The sequence below is a fragment of the Drosophila mojavensis genome, unplaced genomic scaffold (genome assembly GCF_018153725.1).
Source record: "Drosophila mojavensis isolate 15081-1352.22 unplaced genomic scaffold, ASM1815372v1 contig_136, whole genome shotgun sequence".
Classification (NCBI taxonomy): domain Eukaryota; kingdom Metazoa; phylum Arthropoda; class Insecta; order Diptera; family Drosophilidae; genus Drosophila; species Drosophila mojavensis.
Genome location: NW_025318667.1, coordinates 922,850 through 945,096, shown reverse-complemented (window position 1 = coordinate 945,096; position 22,247 = coordinate 922,850). Strand labels below are relative to the sequence as shown.

Sequence of the window (22,247 nt, the reverse complement as noted above, 5' to 3'; positions counted from 1 at the left end):
TTGATTCCAATAACTGTAAAATCGAAGTTCACATTGAATTTTGTGTCTGCTTTGCTATGCCTGAACTTGTGAACATTCATTCATATGTAGAAAGTTGTCAGAGATTCGATTCGTTTTGAGCATTTATATACACAACAAAAATATATAGATTTTTAGTACCGTAATTTTTTACTTCCATAATGGTCTGGCGTCGATACAATCTAGTCTGCGGCCTTTGCCTATGCCTAGCCGAAGTAATAATCTTGCTATGCGTAGTCGTGAAGGACCAAGTCGATAAGCTCATGAGGGAACTGCTGGAGCACGTCCGCGTAAATTGGTGCCCTCCGGTGGTCAAGGAGAAGGAGGACTACTCAACCCAACTCTGGCTAAGCGCCATTGCTATCGGGCTGGCCACCGCTTGGTGGACTCGCAGGAAGCTGGCCGCCCAACTGGACGATGTGATCCAGCGTCAAGCCTTCAACGAGCACATGTACAAATTGCAATGCTATCTGTTGACCAAGTTGCGCAAGGATATCAATCGAATGAAGAAAACGGTAGGCAGGCGCCACAAGCTCACCTGTAAGTCATCAAATCAACCAAATGTCCGATTCACATTCAATTTCTATTTCTATTTCTATTTCAAGTCCGGCATCACAAATTGATCAACAAGTGCAAAGGGCCTTCTCCAGCAAACGCGTGAGCTTTTCAATTCCATCTATGACCTTCTGAAGAGACGACCTTCATTTTCATTTATTTGATCAACACATACAATCTAAATTTTAATCTCAAGTTTATTTCAAGAAAGTACACTACCTAGAGGGACAACGGCAACAATTCCAACAATGTATTATCCATTTCATTCAGCCCATTCGCATTGAATTTCAGCTAGACTCTAGTTTCAACCTATAAATGTTACTACTTAAAGCCATCATTGCGTACATTTCAAGCTAGTCCAACATATGTTACAATGTCAACTGTCACACACCCACTGAACCATCTAATATATTCAATACGAGCATCAAAGTGCATTTTCATTTCCAGCAATCGACTCGATCTATCGATCTATATACTCACATACCAAAGTCTTAGCTTCTAGTGTTTTATGTCTAGGTAATCCCTCCCCGTCTTTAGACCACGCCACTTCACTTCTGCTCGAGACCAAATCAATCAGAGTTCAGTTGCCTATGTAGGGGAGCTTCGATCTACTTCGATTTTTCGGGCTCTAATCCCTTACAGCTGTCCCAGGATCCAGCTAGAGCCATACAATAAACTGGCGCTATCTGACGACTTAAGATTAGCTAAGGAACTGCCCTAGCTCTGTGCCTTACCTACTTTATCGCAATGCCTCTTGCTCCCTCTCCCTCTCCCTCTCCCTCTGTCTATCGCGCTGTGTGAGGGATAAGGAAGAAAATACAAATAAGGAAAAAGGTAGTCAAAAGCGTGAAGCGATTTTTCCATTTTCGCAATTTTTCGGCTATGAGAAATTGCGCAATTGTTGGGCAATTTATTAGCGAACCGATTTGATCCTCTGTCCTAATTTATCTTCCCTGGCTATCTCCCTCCCTCTCTCCCTCTCTCACTCACTCGCAGCGCCTCTCGCTCTCTGAGCAGGGGCGTTTGGAGTGACCAATGCGTTAAATTGGCTTTGATTCAATGCCTGTCACAAGGACAGATTATTGTGAGGATCCTTTTGCTACTGCAGAATAAGAAGAAGAAGAAGCAGAAGAAGAAGAGGCAGCCGAAGCAGCTGCCCCTTGAGACGCGCGCGCGTTCTATGCTTAGAGTCCTGCTCCTACTCCTGCTTGATCATATTATTGATTTATTTCCATTAGCAGTCGCCTCTTTGTTTGTCTTTTCTCCTCTTCTTTTTTATACTCATTCACGAAAGTGAATCAGTATATTGGTTTTGTGCAATGTCCGTCTTGCTGTCCGTCCGTCTGTCCGTCTGTCCGTCTGTCCGTCTGTCCGTCCGTCCATCTGTCCGTCTGTCCGTCTGTCCGTATGAACGCAATCTATTTCGGCGCTATTGAAGCTAGAGACTTGAAATTTGGAACACATACTCGTGTATATCTCCGATTTATAAAGTGTTAAAATTTTCCCGATCCGCCCACTAGGGGCGTGGCAAATCGGAAAATGCATTTTCCGATATACCAGAAATCATGTTAGTTAAAGAGCTAGAAAGCTGAAATTTTGTATGTAGGTCCGCGTCGGCCACCCAAGATCACAAGCTATGGCGGATATATTTCCGCCCATTGAGGGCGTGGCAAATCGGATAAAACTGTATCTCCTAAAGTTGATGATTCCATAAAGTCTAAAAATAAAATTATAAGTCTACGCCCATTAGGGGCGTGGCAAATCGGACCTGAAGATATAGTGATTTTTCGAATTCTGCTATTTTTTTGACACTATTGGTGCCAGAGATCTCAAATTTGATATATATACTCGGGCTGATCACCCAAGACCAAAAAGCTTTGTCGGATATATGTCCGCCCACAGGGGGCGTGGCAAACCGCAAAAGTGTATATCTCCTCAAGTATAATAGCTAAAAGCTTCAAATTTGGATAGTTGAGTTACTGGTAGCCTCCTCTATCGATTCCCCAAAAAAATAATTTTTACGCCTATTTTAAGGGCGTGGCATATCGAAAAATACCCTGTAATTTTCACTTTTTTTTGAGAGTAAGCATTCAAACTTTGCAGATAGGGTACTGTTATCTCGTTCTAAAAACTGACAAAAAATGAGGTGTCTACGCCCAGTAGGGGCGTGGCAAATCGGAAAAGCCTGTATATTCTACAGTATTAGAGCGAAACTTAACTACTAAATTGTTGATGGGATGTGAATGAGTATTCCGCAATCGGTAACGCCCGACTGCAACGTTCTTACTTGTTTTTTTTTGTTATTGACCAATTGCTCAAAACGGGAGCAGCAGCTGCTCAGATTGGAAAAATGATCAAATGGAACAACACTTTGGATTATCGTAATACACGGCTAAGCTCCTCTAGAGGGTAGGTCTACAGCTGGGACAGCTAACGGACATTGAAGCTCCAATGCACTTTGAAGAGTATGCTCGACGAGCATATACCCTGGATTTGGCTGGGATCTGCTATTACACAAATTGCGTGGGCTATTGCTAGAGGTATGCAATGAAATATCATTATCGTTATTATTATTATCATATTTATACTCATAATTTGTATTGTTATTGTCATTGTCATTAGCATTTGTACTGCCACTTTTATTACTATTATCATCAACCTGAGCATTATCTTCAGCATTCCTTAGTCCCTGGAGAGCTCGTAGTTGATCTTTGAAATACTTGTCGCACAATTGAAACTGCAAATAGGAAGCAGTTTGTCGGGCACTTTCACTCGGAACTATTCAATCAACAATGCCTCCGTATGACATCTTCACACAGCACAAAGGAATGTTGACCAAACTGTAGTTTGAGTTGGCGAAAATGCAGAGAGAGGAACGCTTCTCATGGTGGTCTTCATACCGGATATAGATCTGAGATCTTAAGATGCTCAGACTCTACATTTTTCCGCTATCTTTTTTTTAGCTAAAATCCTTTGATGTCCATTCAAGACACAGGAAGAGCCAAGAGTTCTGCTACTAACGTATTTTCTTGATAGCTATCTCAGGCACATTCTCTCGCTCTCTCTTTCTCGCTCTCACTCTCTCTCTCTCTCTGTCACTTTCCTTTTGGGCTCGCACAGCTGTCGCCTTGGCCAATTCTCAGTGTGCTCGCAAAATCTCATAAATTTGCGCTTTTAACAAAAGTTGACGTTGGCGTCGCAGAGACGTCGCCGTCGACGTCGGCAGCGGCATATGCTGAGCCCCTTTGCAACCAATAAATTGCAAAACAATTGCACAATTTTCCACAACATTTTCCATTCCAGCCAGCCAGGCAGCGGCGTCGGCAGCGACGTGTCGACAGCGGCAGAGGCAGAGGCAGCGGCAGCGGCGCTTGTCCCATAAACAATAAACTAAATTGTACAAAGGTTTATACAGAGTGTGCGTCCGTATGTGTGTGTGTTTGTGTATGTGTGTGAGTCTCCGTGTGTGTTTGTTGTCCTTTTCTTGGCGAAAACTCAAAGGTGAAAGGAGCCACACGCTGCGAGAAAGGTAATTGAAAATTATGTTTTGTGGCGTAAGCAGCGCAAAGGAGCAGCAACAGCAGCAGCAGCAGCAGCGGCAGCTGGCTGACACACACACACACACACGAAGACACACATACACTTAGGCATACCTCGCTCGCATGTCTAGAGCCAACTGTGGTTTTCATTGCCAACTGTTTCTGACCACCGAATCGAAGCTGGGCTCTAGTTTAGAATGCCATACTTATAGCGAGTGCTCTATATAGGAAAATATGTATGTGTATGTAGATCATATACATATATGCATATTGCATACGGGATCGTATATTATAATACTACATTAGTATAGGAATTTAACATGTGCTAAATATAAACAAAGATAGATAGAGGAAGACTGACAGAGATAGTGATATTAGCTGTCTACAGAGTATATATGTATATACACCGTTTATATGCATAGGTCTAGTCCTTAATACATACTAATCTATATAATTTTCTATCTATAAGTATATTTTTACACTGATTTAGACCGATTTAAGACATAGTATGTTAAATATACTCATTTTCATATGTAGGTGGGACTATAGTTTTTACACAGATTACAGACCTATTCCAGTTACACTCCCCATACCAGTATATGCCAAAGGAATAACTATTTAATGTAACTAAATATCTCTTAAATTATAAGTTATCCTATGAGAATATAAGCATGGTCAAGAATCCATATATGATAATTAAATATTTATTAATAGCAATTGCTGAATATCTGAATGGGTATTGTTTTTATATTTACTACATTCATATGTATGTATATTATAAAGATCATGTTCCATATTATAGAATGTTCTTTACGAATTTTCTTATATTATTACGTAATTTGTATGTATTTCTGCTTATTTATTTTTATCCACATTTTAATAACAGTTCCCACATTTAAATAACATTCAGTTAAATCCTTGCCCAGAGTATGTCGTTTTTTGTTTGCCCACCCACCAGCTGCATACTTGGCTCGCTGTGAATGCAGTTGCAGCCTGATTGAATGCCTGCGCTCAGTCTGCTCTCAGCTCTGAGCTCTCTCAATAAATTCCTTAGCGCTAGATTCATGCATGCATGCTGCTCTGGTGCTGCGCTCTCTCTAAGCTGCCGGCGCAAGCGTACGCTTGCCTACTCACCCTCTCTCGCACACCCATACTCCTGTTCATTCGTGCTCTCTCTCTGTATGTATGAACGCAACACGTTTCTGTGCTTTGCTGCTTGCGGCGACTGAGTTCATTCAGTTAGTACGCAAACAAACGCCGGTTCGAGTGCACGTGTACGCTTCGATGCCGAGAAACGAAAGCAGAGACCAAATATATACGAAAATAGTGAAATATTTGATAGGCAAAGAATTCGAAATATTTTTTTCTAGTGCTGCAAAATTTCTTGTGAAAAAGGTAAATTGCAAGTGGCAAACAAAGCGAATTCCTCAATCTGAACAGATTTCGCATTCAATTGTGCATATCATAAGAATAAATATAAATTCATTTGCGAGAAGTGGGCGTGGCGCACGCCCCATGGCGCATTCAATTGTACGTGAAAAATGCGAAGGGGTGGGGGAAGTTCATTTTTGCTGCTTCACTGATTTCTTGATTTTTTTTTTGGTCAGCCAAAAAGCTCGCATAACTTGGCCCTTAAATGGGCATATCAATATATATTGTATATATGTACGTATAAATATATATTTCTACATATGTATGTGTATATGCGTATGGATATAACAAGATCGCGAAATTCTCCGCCGAAAAGCGCGCCAAAAAAGAACTCGCCGAACAACTTCGCAGGAGTCGCAAACAAAAGCTAAAAAGCTAAGAAAATAAAGAATGAAGCCCAAAGCGAAGCTGTGCGCTGTAGTCGACTTCCTTATACACTGTTTTACCCTCTTTAACCAATATTAAATACTTGGTACTGAAATGTTTGTTGTAAATCAGAGTTATATGAAATGTCATATAGTAAAATGAAATGAAAATTAAGGTTTAAGTCAAACTAACTGAAGAGAGAGATAAAATTATGATGTAAATCTTTACCCTGTTAGTGTGTTGCATGTAGCTCTATGCCCCACTTTCAGCTTTTGCATAGAGTATTAAAAGGCAGATAGGGTAAGGGCCAGTGGAAGATACAGATATTTATACATACATATATACAAATATATACATATACATATACGTTAATATACATCGATATATTCAGCAATACATACAAATATGTATGTGTATACATATGTGCATATGTATAAGCCTTTAACCAAAATACTAAACCAACAACTTTGTTCGCGCTCTTTACAGACACCCACAACAACAAGAACAACAACGGCATCGGCAACTAGCTGGAGAGCAACAACACCAATTGAAACACCATAAGACTAAGCAGAACCGAAGATGCTGAAGTGGGCTGTCAACCAGCCGCGTCTGTCCTACCTGGAGACTCAGCCAGACCAGGGAGAGGCAGCTGGAGGCCATGCCATAAGCAGCTACAGCGATTTCCAGCCAACTGCCACGCCCACTCCAATAGCCGCCTCGCGCATGAAGCTGAACGTGAACGTGAAGCGGCAATCGCTGCTCCACATCCAGATGCAGGCAGATGCGGGCGACAAGGAGAATCAGTTGACCTCCACATTGACGTCGACGCCGCTGCCCGCTGCCTCGGCTGCTGCTGCCCCTCCTGCGCCGCGCTGCACGCCTCTGCTGAGAGACCTGAGCAACATCCTCTCGCCCCTGCACACGCCCCCTCTGAAGAGGACTGCCTATGCGTGCACGCTGCCCACCTTCGAGGCGGAGTACTCGCCCGGCCACCGGGAGAACAAGGATCAGGCGGACAGCCAGCGGGACACGCAGGACAACAGGATCATTCCAGGAGCGCTGCTCGCACTGCGTGGCATGGGCATCCCGGACAGCTACTTCGAGAAGCCGCGCTACCTGCAGCCAGCTGCCTCTACTCCTGCTCCTGCTCCTTCTGCTGCAGCTGCTGCTGCTCCTGCAGTTGCGCCCATTGCTGACCAGACGTTGCTCAGCTCCACTCAGATGGGCGACGTCACCTTGGAACGCATGATCGATGCCATCCTGGAGAGCACGCGCAAAGCTCCATCTGCAGCGCCTCGTGCTCGCGCCCGTCCTCATCCCCATCCCCATCCTCGTTCCCGCCTACGCCACATCTCTCGCCCCCGCCCCACTCCACTCCCACCCATCTCCACGAGCCACTCGCCCACCTATCGACCCGCCTTCGATCCGGCCAGCGACCTGAGCGAGTATTGGCAGCCACCCACCCATCCGGATGTGTACGAAGAGAGGGAAGTGCGATCACCTCAGCAGGGAGTAGGAGGGGGAGGGGGATCTGGAGCGGGAGATGCATCTCTGTCTCTGGCGGGCAAGCGACGCTCTCTGCAGCAGCTGCGCAGGCAGCGCGTGGTGAGGCGCAAACGGAAGATCGCCACGAAGATCTCGTCCAGCGTGCGCCACTCGGCGCAGAAGCTACTCGCAGCTGCGGCCCGATCTGCCCACAAGCTGCCCCATCCCCACGCCCACGCACACTCGCACTCCCGAGCTCCTGGCCAGAGGCACATCAGCCCCGACAGCGGACACAACTCCACCAGCGACTGCGAGCTGGAGCTGGAGATGGGCGAGGAGCTGGAGGCCTCTTGCCAGCTGGATGGCATTTGGCTGCAGCAGGAGGTGAGAGATACGACCAAGCGGCGTCTGAGCTTCTCGCTGAATGAGCAAAGCTGAGGGAGATATATCTATAGATGGATGGATATATCTGAAATAGAATTCCACTTTTTTTTTTTTTTTTCATAATTTAAGAATTTTTTTTATTAGAAAAATAAATAATTGAATTATCAAAATTTATATAAAAATTCGTTTCGTTTTTAATGAGGCTCTTCCTCCTCTCCGCTTCTTCGTGAATTCCCACGAGTGGAAGGGGCCCATCATAATTTTTATGATCTGGAATTTTGACCACAGGAGAGTCTTGAGCTGAAACCAGCATTAAATGCATAAGTAAACTCTTCAAATGCAGCCAAGCGTAGCGTCTGGCTCTACACGAGTTCCAGTTCCTTGGATGAGGGAGAAGACGAAACCCAGAGACTCGAACCACGGAATTACGAACGGTGAGCCACGGAACCACCAGACACGATTCGAAGTGCAAGTGTTTCCCACAACGTAGTTTCTTTTTGGGTTAATGGGCGTTTTTATGCTTTGATAGCTACTAAGAAATGAGTGGGCTAATAAAGAGAGAGAGTGAGAGTGAGAGAGAGGCAAACAGAGAGAGAGAAAGGGACCCCTATGTCAACCCCATCTAAGCTATCTTTAAAGACAACACAAAATATCAGAATGATATAAGAAAGTGCTCTAGAAGGGCGTATTTGACTTAAAGATACCCTGTACCCAGCGCTATATAAGTCGGATATAGTTGAATAATGGATACCCCGCACCTGCGTCGTCTGTATTTGACTGGAATCTTGCCCGTAGAATGCGTAACAGTGCACAAGTTGAGTATGCCTGACGAGAAGATACCCTATACTCTGCACTTAAGGTACACAGATATTACAGGTTTTCTGTACGCTAGTACAAATACGTGGCGCCATCTATTGCACGTTTTATGCAGCTATTTCATTTGCTCATTCCACATTGATTGTGGAATGTCCAGTTAATGCCATTCCATGGCAGTAGTACGTTTAAGATCCATGCAATGCAAACCCAGAACTGTTCCAAGTTTACGCCGGAACGCATTTAAGGCTCTAAGTCTCTTCTTGCTGTGCGCCAACTCCCGCTGAGCCTGCGGCTACAATTAGGTTCTAATAGAAGAGGAAGAAACTCAGTAAACCCTTTATTGGGCATTTGCATAACTATACGAGAGCTGGTCAAGATCTACTTTGTGGCTATGGCTCATTAGCTGGTCAAGTCCATTGAGCAAAGGGCGTTAAATGAGCTGTCATAACATATGCAAATGCTTAGATAGTTTAGAGAGAGAGAGAGAGAAGGAGATAGGCACAGTCTGTAATCTCCCTTTGCTTAGACTAAGCCAAGACGTTAACACTTTTTTTTTTAACGAAGAAAACTCGCTGAGCTTCCCAGCCTAAGGCGCAGCGAAGCGTATTAAAGAGAGCAGGAGATACAGAAGGAGAGCGAGAGAGAGAATTACAGGTATTTACATGTATTGTTGCTTTGTGCGTTTTGACAGACGCAGAGACAACAAATATGATATGATATGTCTGGGTAGGCTGCCCAAAGGTCAAGCTCTATCGAGAGAGCAGCAGAGATAATGAGTGCGAAAGAGAGAGCGAGAGAGAACGAGCGAGCGAGTGAGAGGGCTACTTACATGTGTTGTTTCTTTGTGCGCTTTGACAGTGCGAACGGACTTCAATAGAGGTCAAGCACAACGAGATATGTAGAGCAGGTATTGCCATCCCTACCTCTCTCTCTCTCTCTCTCTCGCACCCTGTCGCTCTCGTTCTTTCATATCTTAAAGACCTGGCATACCCCTTTCCGGGACAGTGCACCGTTTTAAGGGCCTCGAGTGACCAGCGGACAGTATTTCTTTTTTGCCCCCTTTTGTCGCGGCCAAAATCAGTGAGACTTGACATAAAAAGGTTAGCCATCAAGGGCTTTACGCCTTGTCTTCCGTTTCTTCCAGTGCTCTAATGATGCGCCGTTGTTTTTCCTGTCCTTGTTACAATTTCCCATTTCCCACTTACCCGCTTTTCCGTGCCGTCTCATTTAACAAGCAGCTCTTTAATTTTGTTTTGATTGAATGTGAAATGGAGTCCATCTAGCACAACAGCTCAAAGTCTCTCACAGCACATTGCAGACATAGGTATTGCCCACTCTGAAATCTAGTTCTAGCCTGTGCTCTCATATGTATATATGCCTCCTTTCTAATACTTTAAATTCTGAATTTGAAAAGGGGTTCAAATGTTGTTCCACTTGCTGTAGTCCTACTTTATGGAAGTCTCTCACTCTTTGAATTTGCAGACCTATTCCAGATCTATTCAGAATCTTTAAGCTTCCATTCGAATTGGCTGACATTGTCATTTCCACATCCAAATGAAGCTCAATCTCAACATATTTAGTCTGAAACTCTGATCATTGTCTAAGTCTATGCTGCAGTTCGCATTTCCGCTTGTCTGCTGCCTTTACAGTTAATTGAAACATTTGAGAGTTGAATTGAATTTGAAACGCCCCTACACTTCACACACAACTCCATATATATAGAGAGAGCGTGCAGTTAATAGAGTTCGCATTTGTCTTTGCTAACAATGGAGCGTCTGATCTCTTTGTTGCTCTGCTTGATTTGAAACCAGTTCACAGCTTCATTGAAAAGCCATTTGATGGCACACTTCGATTGTGCGCCAAATGAAAAGTGTAAAATGCGCTGGAAAAGTGGAAATCCAAGTGTATATAGCTGTATATAGGCTCGCCTGTGGGACGGCATAATGGGCCCGCTTAAATGCTGCGCTAAAGTGAGAAAAGTCGATTGACACAGTCGAACGCACCTTTCGACCCGCACTTTTTTTGCACACTTCACTCGGTCCCTGCCCGCTGGCTCCTGGCTTCTGCCTCCTACCTTCTGCTTCCCCTGCCATTTGCTCTTACCCCGGTCTGGACTTGCGTCCTGCGTCCTGCGCGTGCCTCGACGGCGAAACAGTTGCAAAAAATTGTAGTCAAACAATGGACGCTGATCGAGGCGGGCGAGAATACGAACGCAGCACTGAGAGGACTCGGCACTCGGGACTCTGGGGAGCGGGCGTGCTGCGTGTCCTGCATGTCCTGTCAGGAAGTCGAATGTCAGACAAATGTGTAAACATGTGCAAAAAACAACAGCGGAAGAGAGAGGGGAAGAGGGGAAGAGAGGTGTGCTAGACTAATAGTTACCCTATGATGGGTGGATAGAATAAATGAGAAATGAGAGATTTATACTTATATATACCTATATAATACCACCTAAGGTTAACAGAAGCAGCATAGACTGATAGCTAGCTAACAAATACCCTGTAAATACTAAATATGTACAATGTGAAAAAGAAATACATATGCCTATAAACGCATATACAATATATCTGGTTTATCTATCATATTACTCGTAGAATATCGGAAAACTGGTATTGCCAAAGACATGGCTAGAGTATAGCTCAAGAGTAAAAGTAGTACTTCCAAGCGCCAAATACCCTGTAATTTACTACACGTTATGGAATATGCATATAACAGCTATTCAAGTAAAGAATTCTTCAGCTGTGCAATATACCCGCTTGCGCCTGCGATAGCTCTACGGGGCATCTGACAGCAAGCACTCGCAGCCACAAAGACACCTTGACACCGTCGACACGTCGCGTCGCCTCTAGGCTGGCATGTCCTGCGGGTCCTTCCAAGCCATTAGAAGCAGGCGCTAAATATGCATATCCCAATCGCCTCTCTCTTTCTCTCTCTCTCACTCCTTGACTCCCACTGCCTATTTTGAGCCGATCTCTCACGCTCTGCTATACAAGGCTCTAACTAGGCGTATCCTACAAGATGCAAAACTCACCTGTTGGCCGTCCGAGCATGTCCTTTGCCATCAATTTGGAACTGCTAACAACTCAAAAGAGAGAGCGAGAGGCGGGGGAAGGAACAGAAAGAGAAAGAGAGGGCGAGAGAGAGCTGTGCTCTATATAACGTGTTATTTGCAGTGTGCCAGGCCATTCATTAGAACCAATTTTCAATTTCCAATTGCACGACAGCAGGTGCTCAAGACGCATCCACCAACTGAGCCCGAAAAGAAAATTGAACTGAAGCTAAGGAACTGAAATTTTAGCTCAATTACAGCTGAAGTCGATGATAACTTGATATAGAGTCTATAGCGGAGGAGTAATCGAGGCAGTTGAATAGTTTGGCAGAGAGTAACTGTTGTAACTGGTTCAGCATTCAAAGCAACTAGTCAAATGAAGAAGAGCAAATGAGCAAAGATCTTCAAAGGATTTGAGATCAACGAACGAAACGAAACTCATAGCCCATTGCTTTATTGAAATACTCAGTCAGCTCGATTCAGTTTAATATATAATCGAGTTTGTTCCATTAAGTATGGTTCAGCGGAACAAGTTACTTTGACGAACTAGTGAACCAATTTCGAGATCAGTGGACGATAGAATATAAGTATTAACCTTAAGTTCATCAACTCTTCCTCTCTCTATCTTTTACTTCTTGTCTCTACCACACTTTCTCGCTCTATATATATTTATTTAAATCAATCGATCTCTTTCTTTCTTCCTTTTTCTAACCTTCCTATTCTTTTGCTAACTCTCTCTATTAACTCTCTCTCTCTCTCTCTCTTTCTATTTCTCTCTCTCTCTCTCTTTCTGCCATCATTCAAATTTGACATCTTAAACCTTCTATTAAGTATGCACTTCTCTTTCTGTCGTTCACTCTCTCCAGAATATCGTAACTCTTTCCATGGACAAAGGGTCTTTCGGCACAAAGTGTTTCATCTCGCGGAAGATCAATTTGTTGCCTTTGTATTTCAATTTTTTTTTGGTGTTGCGATGCTTTCTTTCCAGGCGTTGGCAATTCCCCCGCCTTCTTCATTTTCCTCTGCTGCTGCTGCATTTCGCGTAAATGCGGAAAATTGCAAATGATTGAAATCTAATCCGATCGCAGCTCATCGAACTCGTCGAACTCGTCGAGCTCATCTTCTCATCCACCTTGACATCATTTAAATTTTTGCGCACTTCAAGAAAGGAAACGAGAAAAGGGTTGCGCAGGGTGTGGGGATGAGATAAGCAGAGCGAGAGGTCGACAAGGGGTGGGGGTACGATTCTGAAGTTGAGTTTAAGCTGTTTTCTTTTCTCTCACGACCCAGGCCGCAAAATCCGAAAGCAAAGGGTTTCTCCAATTTACCTTTTTTGCATTTTCTCTCAATCGCTGTCAAGTGAGCCGCACTTAATGAACCAGACAATGCATATTATTGTCTCGCTCTCTCTCTCTCTCTCTCTTTCTCTATTTATGTCAGTGCCTGTCTTTGATCAGTTTTGCAACTGTTATAATAATATTTGTCACCGACATGACAGCTAAGGGTAGTGCGAAAAAAAGGAGTAGCGGATCAGACATTTCTCCCATCTCCCAGATTTGCATTAATGATATGCAACATTTGTTAGATCATTTCCATCACTCTACAGCTCTTTCATCTCTCGGAAATCCTGTGATGCATGATGATCTAGTAGCGTATGAGAAATGCAATTCGCATTGCATATGCATGAATCAGACGTGGATACCCTGTGGATAAATCTATTTATCATTTGGCACGTCTCAAATTTATGTGAAATTGGAAGAATTCAATCGAATCTGAATATTGCCAGATTAAAATGTATGTGTAGAGTATAAGATATATAAATATAAGTCTGATTAGTTAGGACTAAAAGCTTCTTATATAGCTAGCTTTGATATCTAGAGATCAACTTCAAGATCCACTGGAAAGGAGATATAACGTATGTTATATGAAAATTTTGGAGAATGTTTGACAGACTGATTGACTGCCTATGACTGACCGATTGAAGGACTATCCTAGCTACTAGCTAGCTTTGCTCTTGCCCTCATGGCCTCAGGGAAGAGAATGTCACTTGGAACTAATATTTTGCATGTAGAATCTGAGGCAGCTGTCGGCTCGAGAGGGTGTACGCAGTTAATTTGGGAAAGTTGAAAATCAAATATCATATATATCAACTTACATATCACAACAAAATATATACAGCCAAACAAAAACAAAAACAAAAAGAAAATCAGAATTCTTTTCTTTCTCAATTTCCATTCGCATTTGCATTTTGGATTTCGGATTTGCATTTGGCATCTTGCGTCTTGCATGTCTATTACATGCGCTCACACCTTTCGAGAGCCGAGGGTACAAAGTCAGCCAGGGGCGGGACAGAGCGACAGCTGTCGAACGCAACCAAAGACAGAAGAAATGTGTGTGCGAGATAGAGACAGAGGCAGAGGCAGAGAGAGACAGAGAGTCAGATTCCGTTTTCGACTTCGCTTTTCAGGCACCAGCCCCGAAGACATATGCAAATGTCAATTTATGCAAATTATTCAGGACACACGATCGGGGTAGCGACTCCGTCTTGACTCTACCATCACTCTACCCCCTCTCTCTGTGTCTCTCGAGATCTATTTTTATTATGAATTATTGAGCTATCGACAGTCCAAGCAAAAAGTAAATAAGCTATGGGGTTGACTTGAGATTGAAGGAAGCCCGACTCCCTTTGTCTTATCCGAGCTTGTGTTCTTCCTTGACTTTAGCTCTCTTCTGTCCTAACTTTTCCCATCTCAAATCTACCTCTGTCTTTACCAAGCACTCGCCTTCACGATCTCTCTTTCTCTCTCACACACACACTGTCGTCTCTCCTTTTTCTTTCTCTGCCATTCTTCCTCTTTGTGCCTCTCTCTCTTACAGTTTCTCTCTCTCTTTCTCCGTGTCTCTCTGCCATGCAATATTCAACTGTAGTACTAGTACCCTCTCTCTCCCTCTCTCTCTCTCTCTCTCTCTCCCTCACTACCCTTTATGAATTATTGTAAACCTAAGCGCAAATATAAATTGAACACTGAATTAGCTCGCACAATGTGATTGCGGAAGGCTGCGTAGATATCGATACGCGTGAGGCTTTTTTCTCTTCCGTAGCTTTCTCTCAACTCCCATCGCAAGTGGCTCGGGCGCTGTGACATGTGACATGAGACATGTGACATGACACAGTCGAATGTGCTCACTCGCGATGCAATTACGATAAGTGCGAGAGATAAGGCTTAAAGAGTGGCCTGCACCGCTTAGTGGTAGCGGCCATCGACTACCGGTTGCCAATTAGATGAGTTAGTCGCCCGTTTGATGGGCCCGAAAAATTGAGGAGGACGCCGGTTAAACGTCCACGTGCCAGCTGACAGCCGAGCACGACAACAACAATGAAACACTCGACTAACTTAAATTAACTTACTCTACTCGCTCTTTCTCTCTCCCTCTCTCCTTATTTGACTCTCTTTTACTGTCGCTCTCTTCCCCTTTCTCTCAGATTGTACTCCTCACATTTTACTCCAATCGGCTCTCTCTCTCTCCCTCTTTCTGGGCGTCCATTTCGGGAGATCTCTTGTGAGTGATCAGAAGTTTAGCCTGGTTAGCTCTTTTCCGCGTCTTGAGTCATAATATGGTATACTCGTTTATACATATATCTAGATACTGTGTGCAGCCAGTGGTCTTGCTCGTGCTACTTTTTGAACGAATCCTCCATATATTGATAATATGACGTCGAAGTATGCTCCGTTAGTGAGACCACCGGACGGCATGACTGCTTAACGACTAGAAACCTACGCTCCCTTGGGCGCTTTTCTGAATCTAGTTTTTGCATTCATGTTTTGTATTTTACTTACCTGATGAGCGTTTTGCTTGAGCTGGGATTAGTAAACGGTAAACAACGGCTGCATTAGAACTCGTGTCCTAAATACTGATCTGCATCTATAGATCCAGTATCTAGACACCAAAGGAAAACACCCGCACAGCTGCTTGGGTAGGGGAGGAGATAGGAGAAAGGATTTCCGACACCTTCTTGCACCTTTCATCAGATATAATGCAACATTTGTCGCAATATGAAAGCAAAGGAGGATGAACAAAAAGGAGAAGTTGCTTAGGCAAGGATTAGAATTAGAATATGCCTAGATCAAGATAGAGAGATATGAATGAAAGATGGGCTCATTGAATAGGCGAGGAGTTGAGTCGGGTCAGGTAAGCAAGGTATGCTAATGAGCAGGTAGTTCGGTTCAATAGAGCTCGTAGGCGTTGTTAATCCTTTCGACACCTAATTAGTGCTAGCCACACCTGAAAACGTCTCCCGAGACCCTGTAAATCGGCATTTGTCACAGGCTGCGAGGTTCACAGTTGACAACAATTTAATTTAGATTAAGATCTTCCTTTCAATCTGGTTCATGTGGCATATGACTATGTGTCTCTATAGGGGAACAGACTTAAGATCTAGCTCAAGCTTAGCTGTAAACTGGAACCATTTCCGGAACTGCTGCAACACGAAAAAAAGATGAATCTATTCATAGGTAGAAATTGAGTCAGCAATGGAACAAAACTGGACTCAGTAATAAGTAATAACAATACTGAAAAAAAAAAATTAGTTCTTTAATTATACATATTTATATTCTTTATTGATATAATTTTGGTAGATTACAGCTTATTAATTTTCTGAATGATTGAATTGAGTTTGCGTCGCAAAAGTGGGTTGCTAATATCATTCAATTCCGGACTATCGATTTCCTCCTCGGAACTTGATTCGGAACTATCCTCCCTTTCGAAGCCATATATCTTAATCTTCTTCTTCTTGTTGACCTTGGGCTTTTCCGACTGCTCCTCGTTCGCCTGCTCACTTGGTTGCTTATCATTGCCTTCGGTCTCTTCCTTCTTCTTCTGGGCCAGCGATTCGAGTAGCGCCTTCTTTGCCTCGCGTCGCATCGCCTTGCGCTCCATTCTCGAGAGTCTCGGGCTTTTCTTTTTTAACGTACTCCTTTGCTGCACGCCAAAAGGCTGTACCTCCGCATCAGCTTCATCTTTGTCTGGCTCGCCTGGATTGGCGTTTACCACGTCCCCCTCATTCGCTGCTATTGTACTTTCTGAATTTTCCGAACTTTTTGTTTGATCCCTATTGACATCTATTTTCGATTCGGTTTCACTTACATTGAGCTCTAACCCTGGTTCGCCTGAGCTGGCCTGACTGACTGCATTGTTCTCCATCTGGTTTGCATCCTCCAAAGCCAATTCTATGTCACTGTGAGTGAGCAGCATATTGATTTCAGCATGCTTCGAGGCTGACCCTGGACTGTTCTCATTGATTTCAGTTAATGTAACTCCTTCTGATTGAGATTCCTTCAGCTCTACCGATGTGGCACCCTCTAAGCCTTGCTCCTCGTCGCGTTGCTCTACCTCTACCGACGTAGTACCCTCTGAAGTCGAGCTCAACAGATTTCTCTCTTCCAGCACCTCCTCGCTTTTCTCTAGCTCCTCGTTCTCATCACTGGGTGTTGATTGGTTTGTATTTGAATCCACCTCCTGGCTATGAAACAATGTATGCTCCACTGTCTGTATGAGCTCCATAATTAACGTCTTTACGTTTGAATCCAGGTCCACCACTAGCTCATTGTTTGTGGAGAAGAACGATTGAATTGTCCCAGAATCTACCTCCTCGTTAGCTACCTGATTGGACTCCATCTCTTCAGGATGTGGTTGCATTACTTTCGATTCGTCTTTCGCTAACTCTTCCCAGCTATCAGGGCATGGCACTAAGTTCGATTGAGTTTTCATTGAATCCACCTCCCCGTCCTTGAATCCTTTCTGTAGCTCTACCGATATAGCACCCTCCGTTTCAGCACCTGCTTCAGATACTTCAGTTTTATTCTGCTCCAATTCTAGCGACTGATCGCCACTTTCATCCGGCTTCAAGTCACTTTTCTTGACCTCAGCCGCAGCCGAATCTTCTGTAGATAGGATAGCTTGATTTTTCATAACGTCTTTGGAATCCTTTCCAGCAGCTTCTGTAGCTATTGGCTTTAGGTCCTCAGCTGCTGATTTTCTTTGATTGTATGTCTTATCTGGCTGCCTGATGATCTCTACCGACTGTATAATAATAGGTTCTTTTACTTTTGGGAGAACCTTCGTTGCTTGCTGTGCGCCAACTGTTTTCGATGACTTATTCAATGGAGCAGATTCGGATGATTTCTTTTTCGTCGTCTGACCCTTTTGTTTGGCTTGAGCTTTTGAGTTAGGAGCCTTTGATGCGTTATTACGAGCATGTGCCGCTCGCCCAGATCGATTTTGCTTGGCCGGTGCCAAAACTGGGTTACTCGCTCTGGCTGGAGTAACGCACTTTGAACTCAAATCATCAATTTGATCTTTGACCTGAGCCAACTTGGACTGAACCTTTGTAGAAGATGTCGCCTCGTTTGCTGTTTGTTCTAAATTGCGATGATCAACCTTTGGACTAGGGGGCTGGTACGTCTTTTCTGGAACTACAGGCTTGGGCTCTCTTGGGCTTACTTGCGGCGTACTCTCTGAGGATTTATTGCATGCCGAGGATGACTTTGGAGCATCCCTCGAAATCACTGAAGATGCCCTTAGTAAATCTGTCTTGATAGTCTCTCCATTTACATTCGGGCTGCTCTGACTTGATTTCGCTAATGAGTTTTCGGCTGCGCTCTTCACATTTACAGCAGACTTCTGTTGAGTAGACGACCCTTCGCGCAGACCCTCCGGACCTGATAGATTATAGATGAGTGGAGCAAAGGTCGCTCTTGATTGCGGTTTCTTCGGGCTTGATCTTTCAGCTTGCAGCTGGAATGGCCTTTGGTTCCTACGTGCCAAGAGGTTAGCTTGCTTCTTGGAAATCCTTGGTATGCCCTTTGGCTTCTGAATCTGTTTAGAATTGTCTTGTTTTGCTGTTTTTGAAGCTGGCGAATCTACAGGGCTTTTCTTTGGTTCTGTCTTTCGATTCGGTTGGATCGATGGTTCCTGGGGAGGGCCTTGAGCTGGTTTCGGACTCTCTGGTGTAATGGACTCAGTCTTTGGTTTCACAGCCTGAGACTGAGATACGCTGACTTCAGTGAGTGGCTGTATTAAACTTGAGTCCTGAACAGTTTGGATGTTGTTTCCATTTCCCGGAGCTATGTTAACTATCAAATTATCGGAGTTTTGCGACAACTGTTGCCTGTTGTTTGAGTTGACTTGATTTGAATTTGATGTAGCCTTAGTTGCTTTCACGTTATTTACAGTCAAGGTCTGCTCAGTCTTCAAATGGGAATCGTTTTTTGGAACCCAGGTCTGCTTCGTCTTTGAATGGGAATAGTTTTTTGGAGCCCAGGTCTGCTTAGTCTTTGAATGGAAATCGTTTTTTGGAACCCAGGTTTTCTTAGTCTTTGGATGAAAATCGTTCTTTGGAGCCAAAGTTTGCTCAGTCTTTGAATGGGAATCGTTCTTTGGAGCCAAGGTCTGTTCAGTCTTTGATTGGGAATCGTTCTTTGGAGCCAAAGTTTGCTCAGTCTTTGAATGGGAATCGTTCTTTGGAGTCAAGGTCTGCTCAGTCTTTAGTTGGTGATCATTTTTTGCAGCCAAAGTCTGCTCAGTCTTTGAATGGAAATCGTTCTTTGCAGCCAAAGTCTGCTCAGTCTTTGAATGAAAATCGTTCTTTGGAGCCAAAGTCTGCTCAGTCTTTGAATGGGAATCGTTCTTTGGAGCCAAAGTCTGCTCCGCCTGCAAATGAGAGCCGTTCATTGGAATTTTATCAGCTTTCGCATTATTGTTGGATAGCTGCTGTATTTGCTTGGTGGATTTAAGAATTTCCTTGACGACAAATTCCGGCTTCTCGCGCAATGAACTCTGACCGTGTTTATAACCTGAAAAGTTAGTCCTATAATGTTTTGGTTCGTCTCTCGGTGGCCTAGCTATCGGCATTGGATTGATGGGTTGCATAATGCGACGCGGTGCTCGAAACTGTTCGTACGGACCTTCCGTAGAATTTTCGGTATTATTTTCCATTTTAGGTTCCATTTTGAGCTGCAATTGATTTTCTAGTGTTTGTTCTATTTCCTTGTCCAGCTGATTGTCCATTTTATCCCGTATCTCCTGATGCCAGCGTGTTTCCATGTCGTTGCATTCAGAGAAACGCGATTGACCATTCTCATCGAAAGGCAGAATGCGCGGTTTGAATTGCTCCATTTCGTTTGCTTGAGCAATCTTGGGCTCCGGCTGCAAAGCGAGAAAAGTTTTTAGAGATCGTAATATAACCTATGTATATACTCTAGTCGTACGAATTGGCCGACAAGCTATAAAATAGGCTAAGAATTATGCGAAAAACAGTCACAGCTCAACGATATTTATCGATTAACGTGCGTGATTCATATATATATATATATATAAATCAGCTTAGCAAAAAATCAGCTTAGGCCAGACTTATGTATAGGTATTTGTGCATATACATATATACATATATGGTGCTTCCACTTGAAAAATTTCATAAAAATTTAGTTTATTCACTGCTCTCTGAGTCCATAAATCGCATAATTCTTATAGTATACATGTCTCATGTCTCAAGAAATATCGATATTTATTGGAATATATAAGGAGTTGCAAAAGAAGCATATATACTGTAGATATAACATGTCATACATTTATATATGAATGCGCTTTAACGTATAGTAGACCTCCTGAATCGATATTTATCGATTGAAGAAACGGCTATTGGTAGCCTCTTCTTCAAGCTATGAGTGGTTACGGGGCATACAGGGTGTCCATATATTTACCTGCTCCCGGGCACAAAGATTAGTAGGCTCCATTTGGGCCAGGGGTGGTGCTTGATTGGCAGCCGCTTCATGAGGGACCTTGAGAAAGTGGAAGAGATTTTAAAGAGAGCGGGACAGACACAGATATAGAATGCGAACTCACCTCAGACGGTGGTGCAGCAATGTAGCCGACCGGGTTCGCTGGCTGACTGGCAGGAACAGAGGCCCCGTTGCTGTCCGGTTCAGCCTGCACGTGGGCCTCAGGTGGCGGACCCCCATTTATATAGACATTCTGGGAGAATTCAGATTTGGTCGACTTCTTCTGCTTGTAAATGGTGACCATTAGCTTCTCGTTCGTACGGGTTATGTAGACGTCGCTGGCCACAGCTATGTCGATCTCGAGCAGCTCCGACTCGGCCTCAGCTGGCTGCTTGGCGGACGGTGCGCCCACCACCGGATTGGTGCAGCACGGGTAGCAGCATTGCATGCAGAATCCTGGCTGCTGCTCCACCGACTGGGCTGCTGCTTGTGGTGCTGCCAATTGCGGTGGTGCAGGCGGTGGCGGTAGTGGTGGCAGTGCCGGTGCTGCTTGCCTCGGTTGGCCAGTCCCATCCTGATAGTTGTAGATCTTATAAGGATAATTTGGCTCCACTGGTGGCGCGAGCGCTAAAGCTGGTGCAGCTGCACCTGAATCCTGCGGCATTCGCTGCTGAATTTGTGGATCCATTGGCTGCCGCATCTGCACCTGCAGCGGCTGCTGCATCTGCACCTGCATCGGTGCCTCCTTTAAGGCCTGCACTGCATGTTGGATTGCTGGATCCATTGCCTGTTGCATCCGCATGGACGCCTGCATCGGCGCCTCCTTTAAAGCCTGCTGCTGCATCTGCACCTGCATCGGCGCCTGCATTAGCTGATGCATCGGTGCCTGCATCGGCGACTCCATTGGCGCCTGCCTTGGCTGCGGCATCTGCATCTGCATTTGCTGCTGCATTTGCATATGCATTTGCTGCGGCACCTGCATTGGGTGCTGCATCTGCACCTGCATCGCCTGCTGCACATTGGCAGCTCCAAGCAACTGGCCCCCATTCTGTGGCACTCCATTCGCCTGTGCTCGATTGCCTTGCGGTGCGTTCGGTGGTGCAACGACCAGCTGCATGGGCTGAAAAGTTTGATTGTACGGCTGATAGATGTAGGCCGACTGATTGTCCGGCTGATTGGTCGCTGCAGTTGGCACCATCTGCATCGGCTGCATCGCCTGCATCGGCTGCACCATCTGGCACGGCTGCTGATAGACGACCGGCGGCTGCACCTGAGCCTGTGCCTCCACAGCACCTTCGGCGGAAGCGGCACCTGCATTGCCCTGGTCCGGATTCTCCAGCAACTGAGTTGGCTGACAGAAAAATGACTGCCCTTCATACGTCGCTTGGGGTACCACCGGCACTTGCACGGACACAGGCCCGCCCTCCGCCGGCTGGTACGAGTTGAACGGCTGCGTGGTGTTATTATACCAGACGCCATTATGATACAACCCGTTTGGTGGAAGATTTTGCATATTCATTGCTTCCACTTCCTGCTGCAGAGGCAGCGGCTGCGGCTGCGGTTGCGACTGCGGCTGCGACTGCGGCTGCGGCTGCGGCTGCGACTGCGGCTGCGGCTGCGGTACCACGTGTCCGTGGTAGAGAGCTTGCGATTGCTGTTCCAATTGGTATTTTTGCATGATATTCACGATAAAAACTGAAGAACTGAAGAAATAACCGAATTCTGTAGAAAGCAAAAATTGAGCTACGTTGATTAGACAATTTTTTTTAAATGCTAAGCTTGTTGAAAACTGCAAATGAAAAGCAGAGAACTGACAGCTCTAAAATG

At 44.6% G+C, this 22,247-nt stretch overlaps 3 protein-coding genes across 3 annotated transcripts; 2 read left to right on the top strand and 1 right to left on the bottom strand.

The window, feature by feature from the left end:
• The first annotated feature begins 72 nt into the window (after positions 1-72).
• On the top strand, positions 73-1,002 carry LOC6585669. Its single transcript, XM_002011261.4, has 2 exons — positions 73-558; positions 624-1,002. Exons 1-2 carry the CDS (start codon positions 180-182, stop codon positions 677-679), a joined length of 435 nt encoding a protein of 144 aa, XP_002011297.2. The 5' UTR covers positions 73-179; the 3' UTR covers positions 680-1,002.
• Positions 1,003-5,354: 4,352 nt separating this feature from the next.
• On the top strand, positions 5,355-7,895 carry LOC6585670. Its single transcript, XM_015160984.3, has 2 exons — positions 5,355-5,507; positions 6,396-7,895. Exon 2 carries the CDS (start codon positions 6,489-6,491, stop codon positions 7,830-7,832), a length of 1,344 nt encoding a protein of 447 aa, XP_015016470.1. The 5' UTR covers positions 5,355-5,507; positions 6,396-6,488; the 3' UTR covers positions 7,833-7,895.
• An 8,323-nt stretch (positions 7,896-16,218) lies between these two features.
• On the bottom strand, positions 16,219-22,247 carry LOC6585671 (putative RNA exonuclease pqe-1). Its single transcript, XM_002011263.4, has 3 exons — positions 20,545-22,247; positions 20,403-20,480; positions 16,219-19,848 (listed from the first exon to the last, which is right to left on the bottom strand). Exons 1-3 carry the CDS (start codon positions 22,096-22,098, stop codon positions 16,282-16,284), a joined length of 5,199 nt encoding a protein of 1,732 aa, XP_002011299.3. The 5' UTR covers positions 22,099-22,247; the 3' UTR covers positions 16,219-16,281.

Coding starts and splice junctions, on each gene's coding strand:
- LOC6585671 (XM_002011263.4), bottom strand. CDS start 22,098: ATGCAAAAATACCAATTGGAACAGCAATCGCAAGCTCTCTACCACGGA. Junction 20,481..20,544: donor TTGCTGCACCACCGTCTGAG/GTGAGTTCGCAT, acceptor CACTTTCTCAAG/GTCCCTCATGAAGCGGCTGC. Junction 19,849..20,402: donor ATCTTTGTGCCCGGGAGCAG/GTAAATATATGG, acceptor CTCGCTTTGCAG/CCGGAGCCCAAGATTGCTCA.
- LOC6585669 (XM_002011261.4), top strand. CDS start 180: ATGGTCTGGCGTCGATACAATCTAGTCTGCGGCCTTTGCCTATGCCTA. Junction 559..623: donor CAGGCGCCACAAGCTCACCT/GTAAGTCATCAA, acceptor TTCTATTTCAAG/TCCGGCATCACAAATTGATC.
- LOC6585670 (XM_015160984.3), top strand. CDS start 6,489: ATGCTGAAGTGGGCTGTCAACCAGCCGCGTCTGTCCTACCTGGAGACT.